General features: G+C 49.2%; 9 protein-coding genes across 11 annotated transcripts; 5 read left to right on the top strand and 4 right to left on the bottom strand.

The window, feature by feature from the left end:
• The first annotated feature begins 617 nt into the window (after positions 1–617).
• ONS95_000143 (uncharacterized protein) lies at positions 618–3,342 on the top strand. The gene is made up of 4 exons (XM_058493285.1): positions 618–1,358; positions 1,429–1,745; positions 1,791–1,839; positions 1,887–3,342. The coding sequence occupies exons 2-4, from the start codon at positions 1,684–1,686 to the stop codon at positions 3,108–3,110; spliced, it is 1,335 nt and encodes a 444-aa protein (XP_058363485.1). The 5' UTR covers positions 618–1,358; positions 1,429–1,683; the 3' UTR covers positions 3,111–3,342.
• An 836-nt stretch (positions 3,343–4,178) lies between these two features.
• Positions 4,179–7,136, bottom strand: ONS95_000142 (uncharacterized protein). Of its 3 annotated transcripts, none has more exons than XM_058493284.1 (4): positions 7,106–7,136; positions 6,570–6,900; positions 6,336–6,509; positions 4,179–6,284 (listed from the first exon to the last, which is right to left on the bottom strand). In XM_058493284.1, the coding sequence occupies exons 2-4, from the start codon at positions 6,898–6,900 to the stop codon at positions 4,828–4,830; spliced, it is 1,962 nt and encodes a 653-aa protein (XP_058363484.1). In that variant the 5' UTR covers positions 7,106–7,136; the 3' UTR covers positions 4,179–4,827. The 3 variants fall into 3 exon arrangements, with proteins under 3 accessions (XP_058363484.1, XP_058363482.1, XP_058363483.1); XM_058493282.1 differs by having other exon boundaries at positions 4,466–6,284; positions 6,570–7,031; XM_058493283.1 differs by having other exon boundaries at positions 4,722–6,284; positions 6,336–7,031.
• Positions 7,137–7,276: 140 nt separating this feature from the next.
• ONS95_000141 (uncharacterized protein) lies at positions 7,277–8,114 on the top strand. Its single transcript, XM_058493281.1, has 2 exons — positions 7,277–7,472; positions 7,646–8,114. The coding sequence occupies exons 1-2, from the start codon at positions 7,375–7,377 to the stop codon at positions 7,839–7,841; spliced, it is 294 nt and encodes a 97-aa protein (XP_058363481.1). The 5' UTR covers positions 7,277–7,374; the 3' UTR covers positions 7,842–8,114.
• ONS95_000140 (uncharacterized protein) lies at positions 8,115–11,295 on the bottom strand. Its single transcript, XM_058493280.1, has 2 exons — positions 10,838–11,295; positions 8,115–10,790 (listed from the first exon to the last, which is right to left on the bottom strand). The coding sequence occupies exons 1-2, from the start codon at positions 11,053–11,055 to the stop codon at positions 8,264–8,266; spliced, it is 2,745 nt and encodes a 914-aa protein (XP_058363480.1). The 5' UTR covers positions 11,056–11,295; the 3' UTR covers positions 8,115–8,263.
• A 200-nt stretch (positions 11,296–11,495) lies between these two features.
• On the top strand, positions 11,496–13,381 carry ONS95_000139 (uncharacterized protein). Its single transcript, XM_058493279.1, has 3 exons — positions 11,496–11,807; positions 11,865–11,992; positions 12,039–13,381. The coding sequence occupies exons 1-3, from the start codon at positions 11,681–11,683 to the stop codon at positions 13,017–13,019; spliced, it is 1,236 nt and encodes a 411-aa protein (XP_058363479.1). The 5' UTR covers positions 11,496–11,680; the 3' UTR covers positions 13,020–13,381.
• A 455-nt stretch (positions 13,382–13,836) lies between these two features.
• Positions 13,837–14,162, bottom strand: ONS95_000138 (uncharacterized protein; the record flags this gene model as incomplete). Its single annotated transcript, XM_058493278.1, has 2 exons — positions 13,837–14,012; positions 14,102–14,162. The coding sequence occupies 2 exons, from the start codon at positions 14,160–14,162 to the stop codon at positions 13,837–13,839; spliced, it is 237 nt and encodes a 78-aa protein (XP_058363478.1).
• A 21-nt stretch (positions 14,163–14,183) lies between these two features.
• ONS95_000137 (uncharacterized protein) lies at positions 14,184–14,887 on the bottom strand (the record flags this gene model as incomplete). Its single annotated transcript, XM_058493277.1, has 3 exons — positions 14,184–14,446; positions 14,501–14,657; positions 14,747–14,887. The coding sequence occupies 3 exons, from the start codon at positions 14,885–14,887 to the stop codon at positions 14,184–14,186; spliced, it is 561 nt and encodes a 186-aa protein (XP_058363477.1).
• An 891-nt stretch (positions 14,888–15,778) lies between these two features.
• ONS95_000136 (uncharacterized protein) lies at positions 15,779–16,920 on the top strand (the record flags this gene model as incomplete). The annotated part of the gene is made up of 2 exons (XM_058493276.1): positions 15,779–16,445; positions 16,529–16,920. The coding sequence occupies 2 exons, from the start codon at positions 15,779–15,781 to the stop codon at positions 16,918–16,920; spliced, it is 1,059 nt and encodes a 352-aa protein (XP_058363476.1).
• A 1,311-nt stretch (positions 16,921–18,231) lies between these two features.
• ONS95_000135 (uncharacterized protein) lies at positions 18,232–19,035 on the top strand (the record flags this gene model as incomplete). The annotated part of the gene is made up of 2 exons (XM_058493275.1): positions 18,232–18,949; positions 18,998–19,035. 2 exons carry the CDS (start codon positions 18,232–18,234, stop codon positions 19,033–19,035), a joined length of 756 nt encoding a protein of 251 aa, XP_058363475.1.
• Between the last annotated feature and the right edge of the window lie 124 nt (positions 19,036–19,159).

The following is a 19,159-nucleotide window of genomic DNA, read 5'->3' as shown; positions in this document are numbered from 1 at the left end:
GGGACCGCACCAGAGAAAACAATTCTGCTTTTGGGGCTGATGCATCGGTGAGGTCAGATCTAGAAGTAGATTACTGGCAAGAGCAGAGTGAGAGCGTGCCCTGCGCTTTGTGAACGTCGAAATGCACCTATTGCAGCTGTCCGTTGTGGAGGGGAGAGATGGGCGCAGAAGTCAGAAAAGCCCTGGCACTTGGATCCCAGTGAGGCTGAGCACGCGCTCTGCTACCGGTTGAGGGTCCTCCCGGACTTGGACTTTCTGGGAAGTAAACAACGGATCATGGTGGGGACCAACTTCGAGGCTGAGCTTTGGAGGTCTGTGAAGTATATACTTTTGTTTGTTTGCATTGATTGTTCTGCTATTCTCTACTCAGGCAGTCAGGGTCCTCGCGGCTTCATTCTTGCCAAGGCTTGGGATGTTTCGAGAGACTTTGCATTCAGCTGAACGTTTTTTCCGTTCGCGCGGGAAAGCTCACGTCAAACACCGGCCCTCCCTAACGATTCTTAGCTCAGGAGAAGCTCTAGATTTCCAGAACTGCAGAGGTTTGGTATCCAGTCAAATCTTATCGTGACCTGATTTATAGACGGCTTAGTGGCTTTTAAGGAAAGAAAAGTTCAATATCACTAGTACTTGTTTGACGGTCTTGGGATGATGGTGATCAATGCCCACTTCGAGGACGAATCTGGACATCAAACGATGAGAAGTGGCGGAGGTCTTAGTTGGTTTCGGATAATAGTTAGGAGTGAGCGAGGCTGGATGAAGGCATTCGCGTTCGCAAACTTTCAGCTGTGAGAGAATTGCAGGATCTGGTGGGGTTTGGACTATGTCTAATTGTTGCTGTGCCTAGTTGTGAAGGAGGAGATCACTTCGCACAGACGAAACCATCACAGGGCGCAAAGTTGCAAACAGCAAGCAGACCAAGGCATACTTCAAGCCCATACTCCTCTGGCTTTAAATACAACCGTGATAAAGTATCTTCCTCGAGCGAACCATGAATATAGATCATCGTTCAATCTCATACGCGTCTTCACCCCAAGTCTCTTCTTCAAGCCCGAGCATAAGCTCAGATCTCAATGAAAAGGTAAAATTTCTCAGTAAAGAGAGTGCAATCAAAAATTCCCCCGATATCGCCCCCGAAGGAGAGATAACGATTCTCAACTCCCCGATGTGCAATGGAGGTTTCGTATCGCAAGCGAAGCCATTCATGAGCGGCCAGCTTTCAAGAAGGTAAGTATGAAGAGAAAAGAAAGGGAGCGGGAGGGACGGAGAATATATAGGTTTTCAAGACGCTAGGCAGAAGCGCCGGAGGATTGGTTGTTCCGGTGTTTGCACTGTTTGACAGCTCTTGCTCACGTGTTGTGGTATGTGCACAATACCTTAATGTTTGTCTTGTTTGCTTGAGCATTCACTGAGAGAAGCTGGGCAATGCAGAACAACGACAATATGTAACCAATGAACAAGGAGTAGATGAGTTTGGACTCATCATGATATGTAGGTTATACCTCAGGTGGCTTCATCAAATCAATTGTGGCCACTGCAAACGGAATCTCCGTAAACTCTTGTCCTCAGCCTCGTAAAGTCCCCGCCAAGCCCTGCAAGCTCCATCTCGCGTTAACCTCAGCCGAAATCTAATCGCGCTCGTCCCAAATCCCAGTCTCAAATTCCATCCTGTCGCAAATATCAACAATGGATCTCGAAGCAGACGACGAGGTCTTGAGAGCGCTTGCAGATGGCAAGTCCATGGATTAGTAAGCTCATATCTCCTTCGCTCGATTCATAGCTAACAAGGGCAGCGAGCAATGGCCTAGCCTTCTCACAAGATTGATACCTCGATTAGAGAAAGCAAGTCTCTCCCTCCCACTGCAAACCTCTCTCTAACCATTCCCCAGATCATACAAGAAGACTTCCCTCCCCCGTCCTCCAAACCCGCAACATCCACAATATCCTCATCGTCCAACCCGCCCTCCTCTCCACCACCAGCAAGCGACTCCCCCCAAAACAAAGAGAACGCCCCTCCACAACCCACCCCCACAGCCTCCCTCCCAACCCCAATCCAAGACCTCATCACCTCAATAACCAGCACCCTCACATCCCTCTTCACCAAACACCCACCTCATACCATCCAGCGCCTCGCCGAACTAATCCTCCAACCAACACAACACTACCGCTCTCTCCCCGCCTACCTCCACGCCCTCGACCGCGTCGTACACGTCACATCAGGCGCACACACTTTCCCTCTCCCGCCCGCAATCCCCGACCCATCATCCCTCAGTCTCCTCTCGAACGGTACAGCCAGCAGTGTCGACCCCCTCAGCATCTCCTGGGGAAACCCAGCAGCGTCGATAGCTCCCGCACTAGGATCAGACGAGAGCCTCGGCGGTGCACTGTTAACGCCTATATCGTGGCTGAACCGCAATGGTTCGAGTACGGGGTCGCATTCGCCACTTGAAGGGGAGGTAAGGACGGAGAGTACGGAGATGATTGATGGGCCGAATGGGATGGGTGGTGTTGAGACGGTGTCTGTGTCTGTGAACGGCATCTCCTCTACTACAGCTCAAGTCGGAAGTGATAGCGAGGTTGCGAGTTTGAGAGCTGAAGGCGGGATTACGCAGGGAGAATTGTTGAGACAGGAACAGAGAGCTGGCGTGGTACCTGCGGCGCAACTTGGTGGGAGAGGAGATAGCGATGGACTCAGTGAGGAAGATGAGCTACCGCATGCGAGAGGACCAGAGGAGATTGGCATGGAGGATATGGGACCTCAACACTCAGCTGGAAGTGCTACAGAAAGAGGTGCAATCGGTATGCAGGGTATCGATATCGAAGCTGCCGTAGGCAGAAGATTAGACCCTCAATCAGATGACGACGAGGAAGATGCCGACAAGCAAGTCAAGGATGAAGTCGAGGCAGCAGTGGAAAGTAAACGGCCCAGCACGCCTAAACGAGACGCAGATGAGGAGATGGGAGGTGAAGAGAAGAGAGTCAAGTCTGATGATGTGGCTAAGAGTGAGGATATGGAGATTGTGGATGCTGATGGGAAAGCGGCTGATGAGAAGAAGTTCGGGGAAGAGGGAGAGACGAAGGGTCCAGATGCTGTGGATGCAACAACTGTATAATTTAAGTATGATGGCGTTGAGGGACATTTCGCAAGAGATGGCGCTAAAGAAGATATTGAACATCTAAAGAGCCTTTTCCCAGATTCTCAATTAAAGCCTCGGCGTATGCCTCTACTCTGGTTATACTGGAACAAAATCTCGGCACTGATTACAAGCGACGTTGGGTACAACAGTACTCTTGTCGCTGCCAACTAACATATTGCAAATTCTCCCATACACCAAATCACAAGCCTCATCTCACGGTTGATGTAGGTAAGATTAACAGCTCTCTCAGCCAACTTAGTCTCTACAACCCACCAGCGAGTGCATTTTCATGGCTAGTATACTTCTCCTTCACATCAGAGTCTCATTTCCCCCTTTTTTCATTCTGGATTGAGGAGCCAAACAGGTGCTATACTTCGATCTTCTCTCCAATTCTAGGTAGGTATGGGACTTTCTTTCTGTCTTTCCAAACTCAACTAATCAACACAGCTGTAAGTTTTCTTCCTTTTCGCAACCAAGATAGATACCTGAAGGCAGGATACAAACCACTAACTGAAAACCGAAAAATCCGGCCCGGGTCCCTCCTGATTTGAATTCAACCAAGCATAATCCTATGTGGAAAGTAGTAGGAGATGGATGGATAAAAAGGATGGTATAAGCAGATCTATTGGCTTGATTTTATTTTTTTTATTTGAGAAATGAGATAAGTAAAATGAAAGCAAGTAAGGTGAGGATCCTCATATACATACTACTCTGCTCCTGGTAATTTACTGTTTCTTAGGGGATGGTTAACTTGCTGATTGAGGGCAGATTCAACGACGGATTGATGTACCACATATTCTCCAATATCGTTGGAATCTTTATCACTCTTCTCCCTCTGCCTTCCTCTTCTGCTTCCCTCTCCCCTCCCTCTCTCCTCTCCTCTCCTCTCCTCTCCCTCCTCTCCCTCCCCCCTCTCACCCGTTCCCACCAGCCACAAGCCCTCTCATAGGTACCCAATCCAAGCCACACCCCTCACCTGTCCTGTCCACTCCCCTGTCCCACCCCCTGCACAACTCACCTGACCTGCTGACACACCACCACCCTCCCAACCAATCACCACCCTTCCCGCACGCCTACCCGTCGATTTTGTCGCATGTCGCACATTTTGTGCTTGGCGGTCTTGGCTTGTCCTATGAAAGGGTGTGGTTTGGGGGGTGCCAAGAGGAGTTGTGGACTTGGCGCTTGGCAACTTGGTACTTTGGTGGTTGGTGGTAGGATGTGAGGCTGGTGGGATGAGATGTGAGGCTGGTGAGAAGAGGAAGGTGAGGGTAGTAAGGAGGGGAAGGGATGAGATGGGATGGGATGGGGTGTGGGATGTGAGATGGGTGTGAGGCTGGTGAGATGGAGTGAGGATATAAATATAACTTTAGAGGGGAGAAGGGAGAGAAGGGAAGGGTGGTAAGAGGGGAGAGGAGCAGTGAGAAATGACAGTGAAGGGGCGAAGTGAAGATGAGGAGGAGATTGCAGAGTGTTGGGAGTAATGGGTTTAGGAATCGGGGATTTATAGGAAAAAGGAAGTGATAGTTGATGAGTTAACAGTTAATAAGTTAAACAGTAAGTATAGATAAATAGATGTAGACAGTAAATACGCAATACAATTTCTAGTTTATTGTCTATACAGTATATCACAGTTGTACATATATTACAGCAGATATCTTACAGCCAGCCAGCCCTGCCTCTCAACAATTAGTACTCATACATCTCCTACCGCCCTCTTCTCCTCCTCCTTTTCTAAATCCTTTATATCTCTATTATCTCCCTCCATCCCAATCTTCTCATCCAATCCAGGCACCACAGCTGCCAACCCCAATTCCCTCGCTCTCCTCAACATGACCTCCAAGTCCTTCTCTATCATCGCCACATTCCCCGCCTTCACCTTCGCCCTTCTCGCCTTCTCAAGCTCCTGCTTTCTTTTCCTCCACGCCGTAACCGTGACATCAGTAGGGCCTATAGCACCACCATTGTTCTGACTCCCCAGGTTAACCACGTTCCTCAAACTCCCAAAAGCCAACACATCGCTTATTCTCCTCGCACCCGCAAATAGCATCACGATCCTGTCGATGCCGGCGCCCCATCCTCCTGTGGGCGGCAATCCGTACTCCAGGGCTTCGATGTAACTCTCGTCGACGCCGGTGCGGTTCTCGTCGTCTTTCCATTGGAGCTGCTGAGTGAATTTCTCGCGCTGAGAGAGCGGCGAGTTCTCTTCTTCGTACATGTTTGCGATTTCGCGGTGGGCGATGAAGAGCTCGGCGCGGGCGGAGATGGACTGGTTCGTTTTGGGGCAGGGGAAGGATTTCGAGAGGGGGGCCATGCAGGAGGGGTGGTGGGTGATGAAGGTTGGGGTCGTACAGGAAGGTTCGATGTAGATTGAGGAGAGTTTGTCCAGGAGGCGGGGGAGGGTAGTTGATTTTGGAAGGGGGATTGAGTGTTGTTCAAAGAGTGCTATTAGGTCTGCTTCGGAGGTGGGGGATGAGAGGTCAGGTAGTGAAGATCCGAGAGCGGCTTCAATGGTGGGTATGAACTCCAGTCGTTGGAAAGGCTGCAAGTAGTCTTCCAGGGGCGGCCCGGCGGGGAGATTGGTAAGTGTTGTTTTGCGGAGTTCGTCGACACGAGTTGCTATACTTGACAGCATGCTTTCGGTCATTTTCATCAAATCCTCCAGATCCGTAAAAGCTCTGTAGAACTCGCAAGTGGTAAACTCAGGGTTATGAGTAGCATCCAATCCCTCATTCCGGAAAGCAGGACCAATCTCGAATACTCTATCCATGCCTCCAATGATCAGTCTCTTCAACCACATCTCAGGCGCAATACGTAGAGCTAATTGCTTCTCGGAGAACTCTGTAGCGACAGTCGTGAAAGGTTTGGCGATCGCTCCACCGGCCTTGTCTGCTATGAGAGGTGTCTGTACTTCCATGAAGTTATCTTTGAGGAGGAAGTCTCGCATGTTTTGGATGATGTGAGAGCGGAGTCGTAGTGTTTCCACTACACTTTTGTTGACCAACATGTCTACATGGCGGTTTCGAATGCGGGTTTCTCGGTCCTCAAGTGTAAGTGGATGACTGGCTAAGGAAGGCGACACGATCTGGGGGATCTCTACAGCGCTGAGAGACAGTTGTCCTCGCTTGGTAACGTAAGGATGTCCGTACACAGCTTCAAGGCATTAGTGTTGGCTACGGTGGGATGGGATATTGAACTTCATACAGATGATATCGCCTCTCCGAACCAGATGGTAGAAGGCTCTGAAAACTTTTCTGCCCTCACCCTCTATAGCATCAACACGAGAGAGATCGGCGACTATTTGAACGGGAGTGCCCTCTTGCATTATATCCAGGAATACGAGAGCCGAACTAGCTATTCGGGACGCCAGCACACGACCTACATACCCATCAGCGCCAGCGCTCACCCCGGGAGAACATCAATTGCTTCCTGTCATACCTCGTAACATCACAAAGTCACTGTTTTTGAACTCGCAGGGCTTCATATCGCGGTACTTCACAATGAAGTCTGATGTAGTCATAGCGTGTCGATTGCTTGTTAATCTGGGCCAATCCAACTTTTCATTAACCCTCAGCTCATCCAGTCTTCCTTGCACATCACTCTTGGTCGTAACCTTGGGTCCCACCCCCTCCAGGTTCCTTTTCTTCTTCGTGGCTGCGAGACATGATCGCGACGTCGAGAAGAATCGTAGGTATGCTGCGTGTCTCACGACAGGCACATCCTGCTGCAAGTATGGCCGCAAGAACCTCAGACCGGTAAGAGAACTCATCTGTATCATCGCGCACATTAGCAAACTGTCCAGCAAAGCTTTGCAGGCAAGAGTGTAGTGGCTTTGAGGGATATTATCAGACAACGGATCGATGTGAGATCAACCACCCGGAGGTGTCAGTCGCAACGGTTCTAATGTTATATTGAAATCATCATTTGATCCCTCCGCACAAACAGATTGACAAGAAGAGAAAGCGCAAACTTACAGCAAAAGTTCGCGGCTTGAAGCATTCGCTCCAAGCTGTTGTAGAGAGAAAGATCTCGAGTCTCCTGCAGAAATAATTTATGGTCCCAGCTGTCCGCTAGCGCCCGCATGTGGTCTCCACTCTGCCAGCATGCGAGCTTCCAGTTTTTGGACCCAAGAAGGAAAGACAACACCTGCATCATCGCCCTCGAATCTCGAATCCGCAACTCCCAAATCAACAATCGACTCTACATTTCACTCCAGTCTCCGCACTCAGCACAAACCGCAATCATGTCAATGTTCGGACTCGGTAGACCACAGCCTTCATCGGCGGAGAAGATTGCTGCCGCAGAGCAGGAGATGGATTTAGTGACTGATATGTTCAACAAGTATGTTCCTCTATCCCGGTTGTCCTATCCCCTTATTACTCTATCCCAGTCGCCTCATTCTAGATCTCCTGGACTCCCGAGTCCAATCAATTATCTCTATATGCCAAATTATATTCCTTTAACTCGTTGCTCCTCTTTACCTTCCCTGATCAAATCTGACCTTCATCTCCCAGACTCCAACAAGCCTGCATGAAGAAGTGCATACCCAAGGAGTACCGCGAGGGCGAGATCAACAAGGGTGAAGGTGTTTGCATTGACCGTTGCGCCTCGAAATTCTTCGATGTGCAGATGAAGATCTCGGAGTTGTTGCAAGCGGAAGCGGCAGCGAAGGGTGCAGGTGGTGGTGGAATGGGGTTCGGTGGAATGTAGAAGGGGAGATTGAAGATATGAGAGGGAGGGAGCACGAGGAGAGATATACTGCGTTGTGATGATATTGGTTGTGAAGAAGAGGTGGCAGAGCTTCTTCTATTGTATTATTGTTGGAAGTTGGGAATCATGTCGTACCTTGGCCATACTCTTTGCTGTGGGAAGGTAGAGTGGGAATTACTTGGTTCACGGCCATATGGATCGCACGGTATTGGATGTTATGATAAAAGCCCATGGGAGGGTAAATGTATTATAGAACGTTGTATGAAAACAAGGCGTTCATTATCCACTCAAAACCGATTCGGGTCGCACACATGCCACGCTACGCTATCATGCTACCATGTAAATGCTCATAGGGTATTCCTAACGCCGCCCGCTATATGCTACCAATGCTCCGATATCCTGTAATTTTGCTTGCTTGTTGTTCACTTGTTGCTTTGCTGCTGCTGGCGCCGCCGAGGTGCTGTGATATTGGGTCCAGTTCCTATTCCTGTGATGCTTCTGACTAGCCAGTGGGCCCAACTCTCCGTGCTCAACTGCTTCTCCAGATCGTTCGCTCGACCTTCTAGATCATCGACCTGTCTTTCAAACTGTAGTACTCCATCTTCCACGTCTTGGACTTTGGATACCAAGGCGTTGATTTCATATTCAAGCTTGGCTCCGAGGACTTCGATATCCTTAATGGCTTCCATAACATGAGATCGTTCGTCACCAAGTACGTCCTGAGAGCTCTGTTTCACAGCTTGGTACTGCTCAGTCAGCTGGTAGTAAAGCGTCTGAAACTGTTCCTGGTCTGTAGATGCTTGCTCATCAAGCTTTTCAATCCCTTGAACCTTCTGCTCAACCCAAGGTCGAATCTCATCTTGCAGATCAATTATCTTCTCGAAGAGATTCTTGAAATCAGAAGAGAGTAAACCTTGTCTTTGTAGAGCCGCCCAAGTATCGGCGTCCTCGCCATCATCAGCAATGGTACCTACAGGTTCCCAACCCAGGATGGCATCTTCGGCGTCGGTAAAGGACATCTGTCGAGGCCACCACGCGTCATTTCGTTGCTTTGGGGTGATGGGAAATGCTCCCGAAAAGCTATGGCGGCGATGAAGAAGCACCTGGAAGTTATTTGGTTCACGCAGAGCTTCTAACAAGGGACGCTCGAGATCTTTCTCGTCGTACACAGATCCAGCCACAGAGATGTCATTTGAAACCACGTCTCGGCGAATGTCTCTGACTTGTTCAGCCCATTTTGCTTCGGCTTCCATGGCGTTCTGGTCTTCCTCTGGGACATTCACGATTGGAACGTCTGGTCGAACTTCCTCTATCATGGCTTCTGGTTCTCGTTGCAAAGCACCAGACGACAAGATCTCGGGCTTCGGGGAGCCATTTTGATACAGAGCGGGTGTGTCTTTCCAGGTAAAAGCCTTGCCAATCATGACTGGACTGATTGGGGTACCAGTTGACCCCATTCCAAATGTACTCGAGCTATTGTTCGCATTAAAGTAGCCTACATCGACGCCTTCGTCCTTCGAAGGTCTGCTGGTGTGGCCACGAAGACCAACTGCATCTTTGATTCGGCCAAATCCAGACCTGGCATCACTCATCTTGCCCGTCACACTTTTGAAAACAGTCTTCCGCAGCTGCGGATCCTTCTCGTTTGGACTTTCGAGCATACTTGTCACTGAACCTGGTGGTTTGTTGTTATACACAGCTTGAGGACTCTCTTCTTTCTTACGTGGCTCCTCTTTCTTCCGTGGCTCCTCTTCTGCCGGTGTTGACTCCGCTTTGCTGTGTGACCAAATATAGCCTCCATGATCGTCTTTTTGAAATTTCAGGTGACCAACATCATGATCTCCATGTCTCCCAAACTGCTCAGTTCCACCATTCCTCCTTGGCTTGCCATACCAGAGCCATTTGGCCCTCTCTCCGTGCAGAAGACTAACAAATCGATCATAATCCAGAGTCTCTATATCTCCGATTCCAGGCTTGTCTCTCCCAACCATTCCCATTACCATCTCCCCACCTTTACCACTAAGCTCAGCAACTGTTGACTTGACAGCCTTTGGCACTGCCCATCCTTCTCCTGCAGCAGCCTTTGCTGTTACTCTGTGCAGGCGATCGAGCGTGTGTCGGTCCAACCGCCTATTTCGCTCCATCTTCTGTGACTTCTGGAAATAAGCCACTCCACGTTTCATGAGGACGAAGTCAAAGGTATCCTTGGGAACTGGTGCACCATACCAGCTGAGGCGATTCCGAGCACCTATCAGCATCCCCAGCATGGCTGCCACGGTTGTTGGTCCAAGTATTCCGTCCGTAGGCTCGATGTTGTAGTATTCAGACCCGATCTCGGTCCACCAGTCATTCACAGCCTTTTCTGTGACATCGCAGAGGATCCCATCCGCATACTCTTGTTCCAGCTTCCCAAATATCGTCAAGGCAAATTGGCAGAGCTTGACCAATTCGATTACAGCCCCATATAGTGGTATTCGATCACTCGTCTTGTACAGTTGGAAAAACTTGGCTTGTGTTGCTCCAGCTGGAGTAGCTAAGCTCATTCCAGACCGTCCAGAACATCCCAGCCTTTTCAGGTTCTCATTCACTATGAAGTCCTCCCTGTGTTTCGTGATATCTCCATCGGGGACAGGTATTACGGTAAGAGCAGAAGGGAAGCTGCTGAGATTCGTAACCATTAGCATTCCCTTTGGTGTGTCTTTTGGTCTAGCATGAAATTTGGCGACAGCTGTGAAGTATACACGCATCCTAGGGGACCATGTTTCCTCATCTGCAGGCACACCCAGTACTCCTACCCAAGCTACATGATTTGGATCACCGGTATATGTCGCTATCACAAAGGTCGGGTGCACCCTGGAGCAAGCCCATTGTTCGACAAGATAGAGTTCGTATCCAACAATCTTCCCACGTCGCTCTATTACCACGGCAAGAGGATCTTCCTCGAGATATCTGTCGCAGTCAATTTCATGAAGCAATGGTAGAGTCACATCTCCTACCTGAAAGCTACAGGATCTGGAAACACAATATTCCGCCGCTGCAGAGTATGAGGGGGGTTCCTGCCAGAGGGGGGGCCATGTCTGGTCATTGGAGAGTCTGTCGTTCCATTTGCGAGATTTCTTGTAGTTTGTAAGGAGGTCGTTCTCGAGAGAGTGAGGACCTCCTCTCGATGCATTTGTGGATCGTACACATTGGGAAAGGTAAACCTGGCTGCCATGGTTTGCTTCGGGGTATCCTCTGCTCTTTTCGAGCTTTGGCTGCTCCGTTCAAGGCGACGGGGGTGTTTGGGGTGAGGGTGACGTCGTCAAGGCTAAAGCGCGGCATTCAAGGCGAAGGGATGTTTGGGACAACTCATGGTTTTCTCGGGATTGTGGAGGATATATTACCAAGTAGTTGTGATCAAGTCCACAAAGGAAAGAGTGTCCGGCTGTTCCTTTCACCCATTGCCCTCCTTGCATTGTCCCTTTCAAGCTCAAGAAATGGCGGCGTACTGCATGTGATTTATTAGCACTGTTAATGGCCCCTGCCCGTATGCCCCAGGCCCTGAGACGGATGCTGCTATTGGGTCCCCGACTCACTAATGCAAGGCGCCGTCCGGGGTTCGGCCAGCGACTAAGTGACCTGGTTGACTGACTTCTGGTTCCACCGCTTCCCAACTTCACGACAACAACAACACTCTGCCAAATACCCATCGGATTTCCAAAACCTGGACGGCTCATACTTCTGAGATAACGACGAACTGAGACTACACATGTTTTCGACCTCAAGAACAAGAAGATAGCGGCGGGAGAAAATACAAGCTGCAAGGAGAATCACATCAGAATCGAAGGCGGGGTGGCTGAATGACCATGGATCACCTACAGATAGAGCTGGCGAAGCTGCGGAGAGATGCCAACCTCAAGCAGAGCATGGATGATGTGGACAAGATTATTGAGCAGCTGGAGAAAGCTCGAGAGACCATAATTGCAGGTAGGAAGAGTGTGAATGGCAATACTTCTTTCCGAGCATGTGCTGATGCTGCTCAAGAACCGGATTCTGCGTCCATAACACTGGCCAAACTACAAAACCCTGTCCAGCAAGGCTTCTGGAAAGTCAACGAAGACCTCAAGAAAATTCACAAGGGACAAAATAGCTTTGGAAAGGCTCTGGACAAGGTATGGACTCAAAGTAGCTTGACAGTCCTCCGCTGATGCTGTACAGTACTTCCCAGTGAAAGCTCTACCCACTGAATACGATGCTCTAGCATCACATCCCTCTTTAATAAATCGAGCTATAGCCATGCACCTCCTACGAGAAGGACAATTTGACGTTGCATCTACTTTTCTTTCCGAAGCCCTCGACAACCCTCCACAACCTCACGCAACTCCCGGGACCCCTAATCCCGCAAGCAACGACTTCAACGACCTTGCATCTCTCAAATCCCAGGAACTGCAGGAGACATTCTCCAATATGTACCAAATCCTCCACGAAATCAAGAACCAGAACCTCCACCCCGCCATAGAATGGGCACGGCAGAATAGCGCAGAGCTGGAGAACAGAGGCAGCAGTTTGGAGTTCGAACTCTGCAAATTGCAATACATATGGTTATTCCAGGGACCGGCGATAAATGGTCTGCCGGATGACGAGAATAACGGTCTGAATGGTGCAATTAAATACGCCCAAGAGACCTTTCCCAAACATCAAATACGCTTCACGAAGGACTGTCAACAGCTGCTTGCAGCAATCCTATACAAGACCAACCTACGTTCAAGTCCCTACTGGCAACTTTTCAACATTGAAACTGCTTGGTCCGACGTCTCCCAGTCCTTCACCCGAGAATTCTGCACCATACTCGGCTTATCTCCCTCGTCACCACTTTACATAGCTTGCACAGCTGGCGCCATTGCCCTCCCCACCCTTCTCAAGCTCGCCTCGATCGTCAAGGAGAAACGTACGGAATGGACAACACAAGATGAATTACCCGTCGAGATCGCACTGCCGAGAAGCATGATCTTCCACGCTATTTTCGTGTGTCCTGTGTCGAAAGAGCAGACAACGGAGAGTAACCCGCCAATGATGATGCCCTGTGGTCATGTGGTGGCGAAGGAGAGTCTGCAGAGGCTGAGTAAGGGCAGTCGCTTCAAGTGTCCGTATTGTCCGAATGAGAGCTTGATGCGGGATGCTAGGCAGGTGGTGCTGTAGAGTAATTTGTTAGAGGCCCTCTGATTGGTCTCTGGCCGTTCTTCTCCTCTCTCAAGTCCCTCCCATGAATAAGCGAGGGCTTTATGTGTGCATGTACCGAGACGGTTGGGTTCCTTTACGTTGCATTGCGTGGCGTTTGTACTTCTGGGCAAGCGGTTTATGGCGTTGGATCTGGACTTTCTATAGGCGTGACTGAGCATGATTCTATGCGTGGGGTTGGATCGGACGAGGCGAAATGGAAGACCGTGTGTCATATCCGGCGCTGCACAGGCAGAATAACGGCCGAAAGGAACTACGTGCAAGTAGCTAGGTAATAGCCTAGGTATGTGCTTGATGATTAGAATAAACAAACATCTTCTCTCAAATCTTCTACATGAAAGTCACCGGTGCGACAGTATCCTAGTATTTGTCCTAATGTATGGGTAAGTGAACCTCTCCCGTGGCGAATGTAAAGTGTGATATCAGGTGTGTTTCTGTGCTTAAAGTTGTCTTCTTTTAATTCAAAGCCCACATCTTTCGATTGTGGGTTTCAACAGCATTCAACGTCGGTTTTATAGCCATTTGTCAGACTCGGAAAGTAACCGATGGGGTTGTCATGGACTCATGGCCAGCTTTCTTAACTTTGCCATAATGTTTTTTCTCGTCTGCCACCACCCTTGGACAGAAAACAAGCTTGAAAATCCTGCTACTTACATCCCAATTGGTAAGTGATGATTTAGAAAAGTTATTCAACATTTCTGGCTATCAAAACATCCGTTACACACGTAATATTCGGCTTTCCTACTTCCTCCCTTCTCCGACGACATATACCTAGTATTTACAAAATAGCAATGGCATTTGGAGGACTCGCAATTCCGCCTTGGAAGTTTAGCGGAGCGCTTGTCAGCATGAAACTGTATTTGTTCTCGCGCTTACAAGCTTCAGCTAGACCTTCCAAGTTCCAGAGTTCGCCGATGGGTCTTCCCCAGAAGGCGAGGAAGTGGTCGTGGAGTCCTAGTCAGGGGGTCAGCAAGAATTACTCTACAGGGAGGACTGGGGAGACTAGATAAGGAGCAGACGTATGCAACAAAGGAAGAACATACTGTAAGGCGCCTTCGGCGGCCACGCCTCAAACGCAATCGTACACCAATCCCGAAGCAACATTCCGCCCAAAGTCGTCTCAATTTATCCACGATTTCCAACGCCTCCACCACGTCCACGTTTGCGACCTCCACGACGGTAAGCGGAGCGAACAATTTTGCTTTCATTGGGAGGGCTACGAGCGCGAATGCGTCTTTCATCGTATTTCTTTCGGAGCTCGGGGTCGGCCAGGATCTCATAGGCCTCGTTGACCTTTTGGTAGATCTTCTCAGCCTTCCGAATGGTGGTCAAGTTACCGGATTCGTGTTTGGATCGGCCCAGCTTGAAATCCGGGCTACAGCCGGCTACTGATGAGCGAATCAGCTTGATACGATATCAATGGACCAAAAAGAATTACTTGCATCTTCCCTGGTAGGCGCGGATGATCGAGTCTTGCTTCACATGCTCCTGAAGACCGAGATCACGGTAGTAGTCGCGGCGGAAATCGATGACAGGGTTTGGGAGAGCAGGGGCAGCTGGGTTGGGAGGTGTGGTGTTGCTGGCCTGCTGGGCTTCGAGCTGTATTTCGTTAGTATCCACAATGCTGAAAATGCTCTTCGTACAATGAAGCGCTGTAGGTCATTTCTATCGGTTTCAAGGAGACTTACGAGACGGGATGGGATCTTGATACGGGGATGTGTCCCTGTCATGACCTGCTCCGCGAAAGCCACGATGCGTTCGCATTCTGCGATCTCAGCCTCCTCGGCTGCAGTGAGAGGGACAGGATATGTGCTAGCAGAGGAATCCATGGTGATGTTGTGTTATGGTTTGTGAGTTTGGTAAGGTGCAGATAGTGTATGTAGATGGTGTGGATTCTGTTTTGTTACTTGTTTCAAAGAGGTTGATGGTCATGCGGAGTATGTTTTTGCGAGACGTCAATGTCGCTGTTTCTAAGCGAGGTCGTGGCGGTGATGAAGTCGCAGATTCTGACAGCCCGTTATAGAATTCACGAGACTGCAGAGTTTCAAGCGATATCTCAAGTAGAATAGCGGAAGTCAAAGGATGACGGTGAAACAAAATGGAAAAAGACATTGACAAGGACTATTTAGCGCTTTCTGACATCAGTCGATGTTTGTTGACTTTCCTGTGTAAACAAAAGGAAAAAGGCGCTAAAAAACTGAGGTCAAACATGAGAAGAAATAAACAAATATATAAAAAAATACCTGGTCCTGACTTCCGGTCATGCCTTGCTCGGGTTTCCTTGCTTGGTTCAATGCTGGTCACATGAATCATTCCCGTCTGGCACGGTGCTGCTCTCTTGCTCATCTCAAAGGACGCTGATGGGCTTGAGTCCTGATTGTCCGGATGTGTTCATCTGCTGAGCAGCTGTGACTGCTCATTCAATAGTCTTTCTGATTGTTATTCAGCCTACCACTTCCCACCAGACTACCGGGATAAGAACAGAAACTGTTTTCGCAGGCAATTCGACCGTACCTATTCACACCAGTGCTTTTATTTCCCTCTAAAAAATGCTATGACTTCCCTAAACTCTCCGGACAAGCTGTTCGTAGTCTATTAGTTGAATCATGGCCTCATACTCTGATATCCATAAAACCCAGGCCCATACAACTCTCACACAAGTCTTCTCCTTTCCATCAAGACCCAGAAGTTACACTTGAACAAGACAGGAACATTTCGTAATGAACTGCTCGTCTTCCCCAACACGCTCCACCCTTTTCGCCGTAAGTGCTAACAGCTGGGACACCGAAAGAACTATCCCAGCCCACACCGAAGACACCAAACCCAGCACAACTATCCGCGATACCCCCTCTTTTAACATCCCGCAGATGGCATATACCCCTCAGCACACCACTAACACAAGTATACCGCCGCCTAGCATTGCGGGAGGAAATTCTAACCTTCAGAGTATCAACTACGCGACGTTCACTAACCAGGCGAAAATTCCGCGACACGCCAGCACCTTCCCAGCTTCCAGACCAGAATCTATCGCTTCCAAGGCAACAACGAATTTCTCACTTCACGGTTCTCAGACTCTGGTCCCAGAACAGTATTGGTCGCCTCATGCCTCTGGAGGGATAAGAACCGACCTCAAGCTTCGTCGAGGTATCCTAACGCACTGCACTCCTGGCTCTGGTGGACATTTCCAAGCCAATATCGAGAGAATCCTGCGCTATACCTTTCAAAATGGTGATCTGCTCGAAGAGGCGCTTGAAAGTCCTGGGTCAGGGATAACCTGTGTGGGAAAGACGTATAGACAGTGCGAGGAGGGAAATAAACACCTTGCGCAAGTTGGGAAGAAGGTACTGAAGCTGGTTATTTTGGATCAGTGCTATACTTTTAGGATAAGTAAGTTTTTTTCCTCTGCATATACTTCTCCTCCGTCTGGAAAAGAGGGCAAGGTGGCGGAGGCTCGGCTGATATGCAAGTAGATAGCCAGAAGCGTATCGTCAACGACATGATCGGTAGAAGCAACCTCTTCAAAGTAGGCAAGAATACCAAGATCGAGAGCTGGGTACGGAACAAGATGCCAAAGCAGGAAGGCAAGACGAGGAATCCATTCCGACTACTGGTAGATGATGTAAGAACGGAGGATGCAACGAGAACAATCGAGAGGGCCATGCAAGCCATTATCGGAGCCGTATACTTTGATGGAGGATTTGAGGCTGCGAGGAGAGTTATGGCTCAATTGGGATTGACCATAAAGGCTGGAAATGAGCAGGATCGGGAGACTTTGGTAGAAGTCGGGTTCAGTACTGACGATGGAAAGACGTATCAAGATGACAATGCCTCTGGTGGGAGTGTAACACCATTGCTGAAATAAAAATGATGTGATTCGTAAACGACGGTTTGGTTGGAAGGTCGTACCGTGGAGGAATGGATCGGGAGTTGGATGACTCCATGTGCCGAGAGCACATGATCACGTGAATGGCTTTGTTGATGCAGCATCTGCACCGCCTCTTCAGAAAGAACAGCACTGCATATCTACTATGGCATCCGCTCTCCGGCGCTCCAGCTTCTCGATATCACATTTGAATCTTCTGTGGCACACAATTCCTACTGCAGTGAAGATACCCTTTCGATTGCCTTTGTGTAGCAGTTCAGGGAATGAATAAATCAAACAGAAAAGGGCTGAAGACCAATGACACCCTAATTGCGGCTTGCCAATAAAATATAGGGATGGAGCACATATTTCGAAGGTATTCCGTGTTGTGTCTTCTAATAATGCTCTGAATGGGGACTGGAACTCAACACTTGCGAGAGAGATGAGTGCTGTTTCGTGACCCATGGCATAAATCAAGAGACTGGTGACCAAAGGTCGAAGAGAAATGTCCTTGCAAAGGATGATTTCGGGAAGAAGAATGTACTGTACCATGCCTATAGACCGCCTCTTCCAATGCTGGCATAGAACGAGTCCGTCACCCTTATATCAGATCTTCGGGAATGCACGGACCACCGAAAGGGAGACTGAGAGCTCTTCAAATGACTAGAAAAAGCAGGCGAAGATGTAATATCTATTCTGTTGATGTTTATTTCGGAAAGTTGGCTCACTTGCCTGGTAGATGTGATGGCATGTCGCTAAACCGGTTGAGGAGGGAGGAGATATGCAGTGCCGCTGAAGGGTGCTCGCTTCTGATTGGCGGGAGTCGGGAGTCAGGAATCCCACACCATAAAAGCTGGCACTCCCCCCCAAACCCACCATCTTTCTTCCACACTCCTTTCGATACCCAAGCCTCATCGACATCATCATCCCAACCATCATCGAACTCATCCCGATTTATTTTAGGCCCGTCGGCCCCCTGTGAGGACTTCCACACGTGAGCTATATCTGGTACCCTCGATCACATCTCATCGCTTCACTCGGTGAAGCATGCTCGCCAAGGCAACCACTTGTCATCAACCTTCATCCACCCCCCGTCACTGATGAAGACTTCATCAATTCCATCCATCAACCACTATTGCTTCATCAACTCTGAGAATCAATATTAGCCAAGAAATCCATCGGCTCTCACTGACGGGGTTTTGGACTCTGAACGTCACAGCCTCACAGGTCTAGTGACGCTATCACCACATCCCTTCGCTCAGTGATAATTCAGCCATCCATAATACCCAAACACAACACCCACCAGCAACAATGCAGGCGGCTGTCTCATTGAGTGCAAGACTCAGTGATTCGTCGCTTGACCAGCGATATCTGGTAGAAGATCATCCAGACAATCACAAAAAGAGAGTACGATTCGATTTAACAGCAGTAGATAACGAATACAAGATGAGATCCAGACAAAAAAGAGCATCATCAAAAGCCATTGCAGCATTTCCACCAAAGACCGAGACATTTCCCTTGTCATGGTCTTCAGGAGGCGTGACAGCACCAAACGATTCAAGAAAAATACAGGAACCTACTGCATGGTCGTTCGAAACCGACTTTTGTCCTCAAGAGACCAGAAGGCATTATCAGGACACTGAGATCCAGTACTCTGCTCAGCCACCATGGACCTTCTACCCCCTAACTCAAACTCGGGCTCGAGCATCACTGCCCCGCATTGCAGCTGGAGATTCCGAGATGACAAGCAAATCGACAAACTGGATTTCGGCCAGGAGATCAGCCAACTCTGCTGCAAAGAGAGACAAGGCTCCACGTGGGAAGAGTACATCCCATGTCCCTCCAAAGGTTCCGGATGCTCCGTCAAGGCAAAGCCAGAGACCGCCATCAGCTCCCAGGCCGTCGCGAATTCCAACTCCGGATCTAATGGATATTGGAGGTGAAATGTTCTGTGATTGCGACGTAAATGTGTATGGGAGATTTCATGTCTCTGCGGGAATGAATTCGCTGGCCAAAATGGATGCTCAGTGTATGGCGATCCCACTGCGATGATGACTTCCCATGCTGACCAAAACAGTGCAAGCTGCAGAAGCCCACATGAAACACGAAGCGTGATTCTGTGTGGTAGAGTGAATGATGCAAAACTGTAATGACGAAGACTAGATTGGTTTCGGTGATAGGAATGCATTTGAGCAATGTATACCGAGTAATGCGGCGTTTTGGTATCTTTTGGCGTGCT

The sequence above is a fragment of the Cadophora gregata genome (assembly GCF_030347475.1).
Source record: "Cadophora gregata isolate MNR1 chromosome Unknown scaffold_1, whole genome shotgun sequence".
Taxonomy (NCBI): Eukaryota; Fungi; Ascomycota; class Leotiomycetes; order Helotiales; family Ploettnerulaceae; genus Cadophora; species Cadophora gregata.
The sequence above is the reverse complement of the archived record's forward strand: the minus strand, read 5'-3'. Positions and strand labels throughout refer to the sequence as shown.

Excerpts from the sequence above, each read along its gene's own strand:
- ONS95_000143 (XM_058493285.1), top strand. The coding sequence starts at position 1,684 with ATGGATCTCGAAGCAGACGACGAGGTCTTGAGAGCGCTTGCAGATGGC. Across the intron at positions 1,746-1,790 it reads GATGGCAAGTCCATGGATTA|CGAGCAATGGCCTAGCCTTC; the intron begins GTAAGCTCATAT and ends TAACAAGGGCAG. Across the intron at positions 1,840-1,886 it reads TGATACCTCGATTAGAGAAA|ATCATACAAGAAGACTTCCC; the intron begins GCAAGTCTCTCC and ends ACCATTCCCCAG.
- ONS95_000142 (XM_058493282.1), bottom strand. The coding sequence starts at position 6,918 with ATGTGCGCGATGATACAGATGAGTTCTCTTACCGGTCTGAGGTTCTTG. Across the intron at positions 6,510-6,569 it reads TGACTTTGTGATGTTACGAG|GTCGTGTGCTGGCGTCCCGA; the intron begins GTATGACAGGAA and ends ATGGGTATGTAG. Across the intron at positions 6,285-6,335 it reads TCGGAGAGGCGATATCATCT|CTGTGTACGGACATCCTTAC; the intron begins GTATGAAGTTCA and ends AATGCCTTGAAG.
- ONS95_000141 (XM_058493281.1), top strand. The coding sequence starts at position 7,375 with ATGTCAATGTTCGGACTCGGTAGACCACAGCCTTCATCGGCGGAGAAG. Across the intron at positions 7,473-7,645 it reads GTGACTGATATGTTCAACAA|ACTCCAACAAGCCTGCATGA; the intron begins GTATGTTCCTCT and ends TTCATCTCCCAG.
- ONS95_000140 (XM_058493280.1), bottom strand. The coding sequence starts at position 11,055 with ATGGCAGCCAGGTTTACCTTTCCCAATGTGTACGATCCACAAATGCAT. Across the intron at positions 10,791-10,837 it reads CCAGATCCTGTAGCTTTCAG|ATATCTCGAGGAAGATCCTC; the intron begins GTAGGAGATGTG and ends TGACTGCGACAG.
- ONS95_000139 (XM_058493279.1), top strand. The coding sequence starts at position 11,681 with ATGACCATGGATCACCTACAGATAGAGCTGGCGAAGCTGCGGAGAGAT. Across the intron at positions 11,808-11,864 it reads TCGAGAGACCATAATTGCAG|AACCGGATTCTGCGTCCATA; the intron begins GTAGGAAGAGTG and ends ATGCTGCTCAAG. Across the intron at positions 11,993-12,038 it reads TTGGAAAGGCTCTGGACAAG|TACTTCCCAGTGAAAGCTCT; the intron begins GTATGGACTCAA and ends GATGCTGTACAG.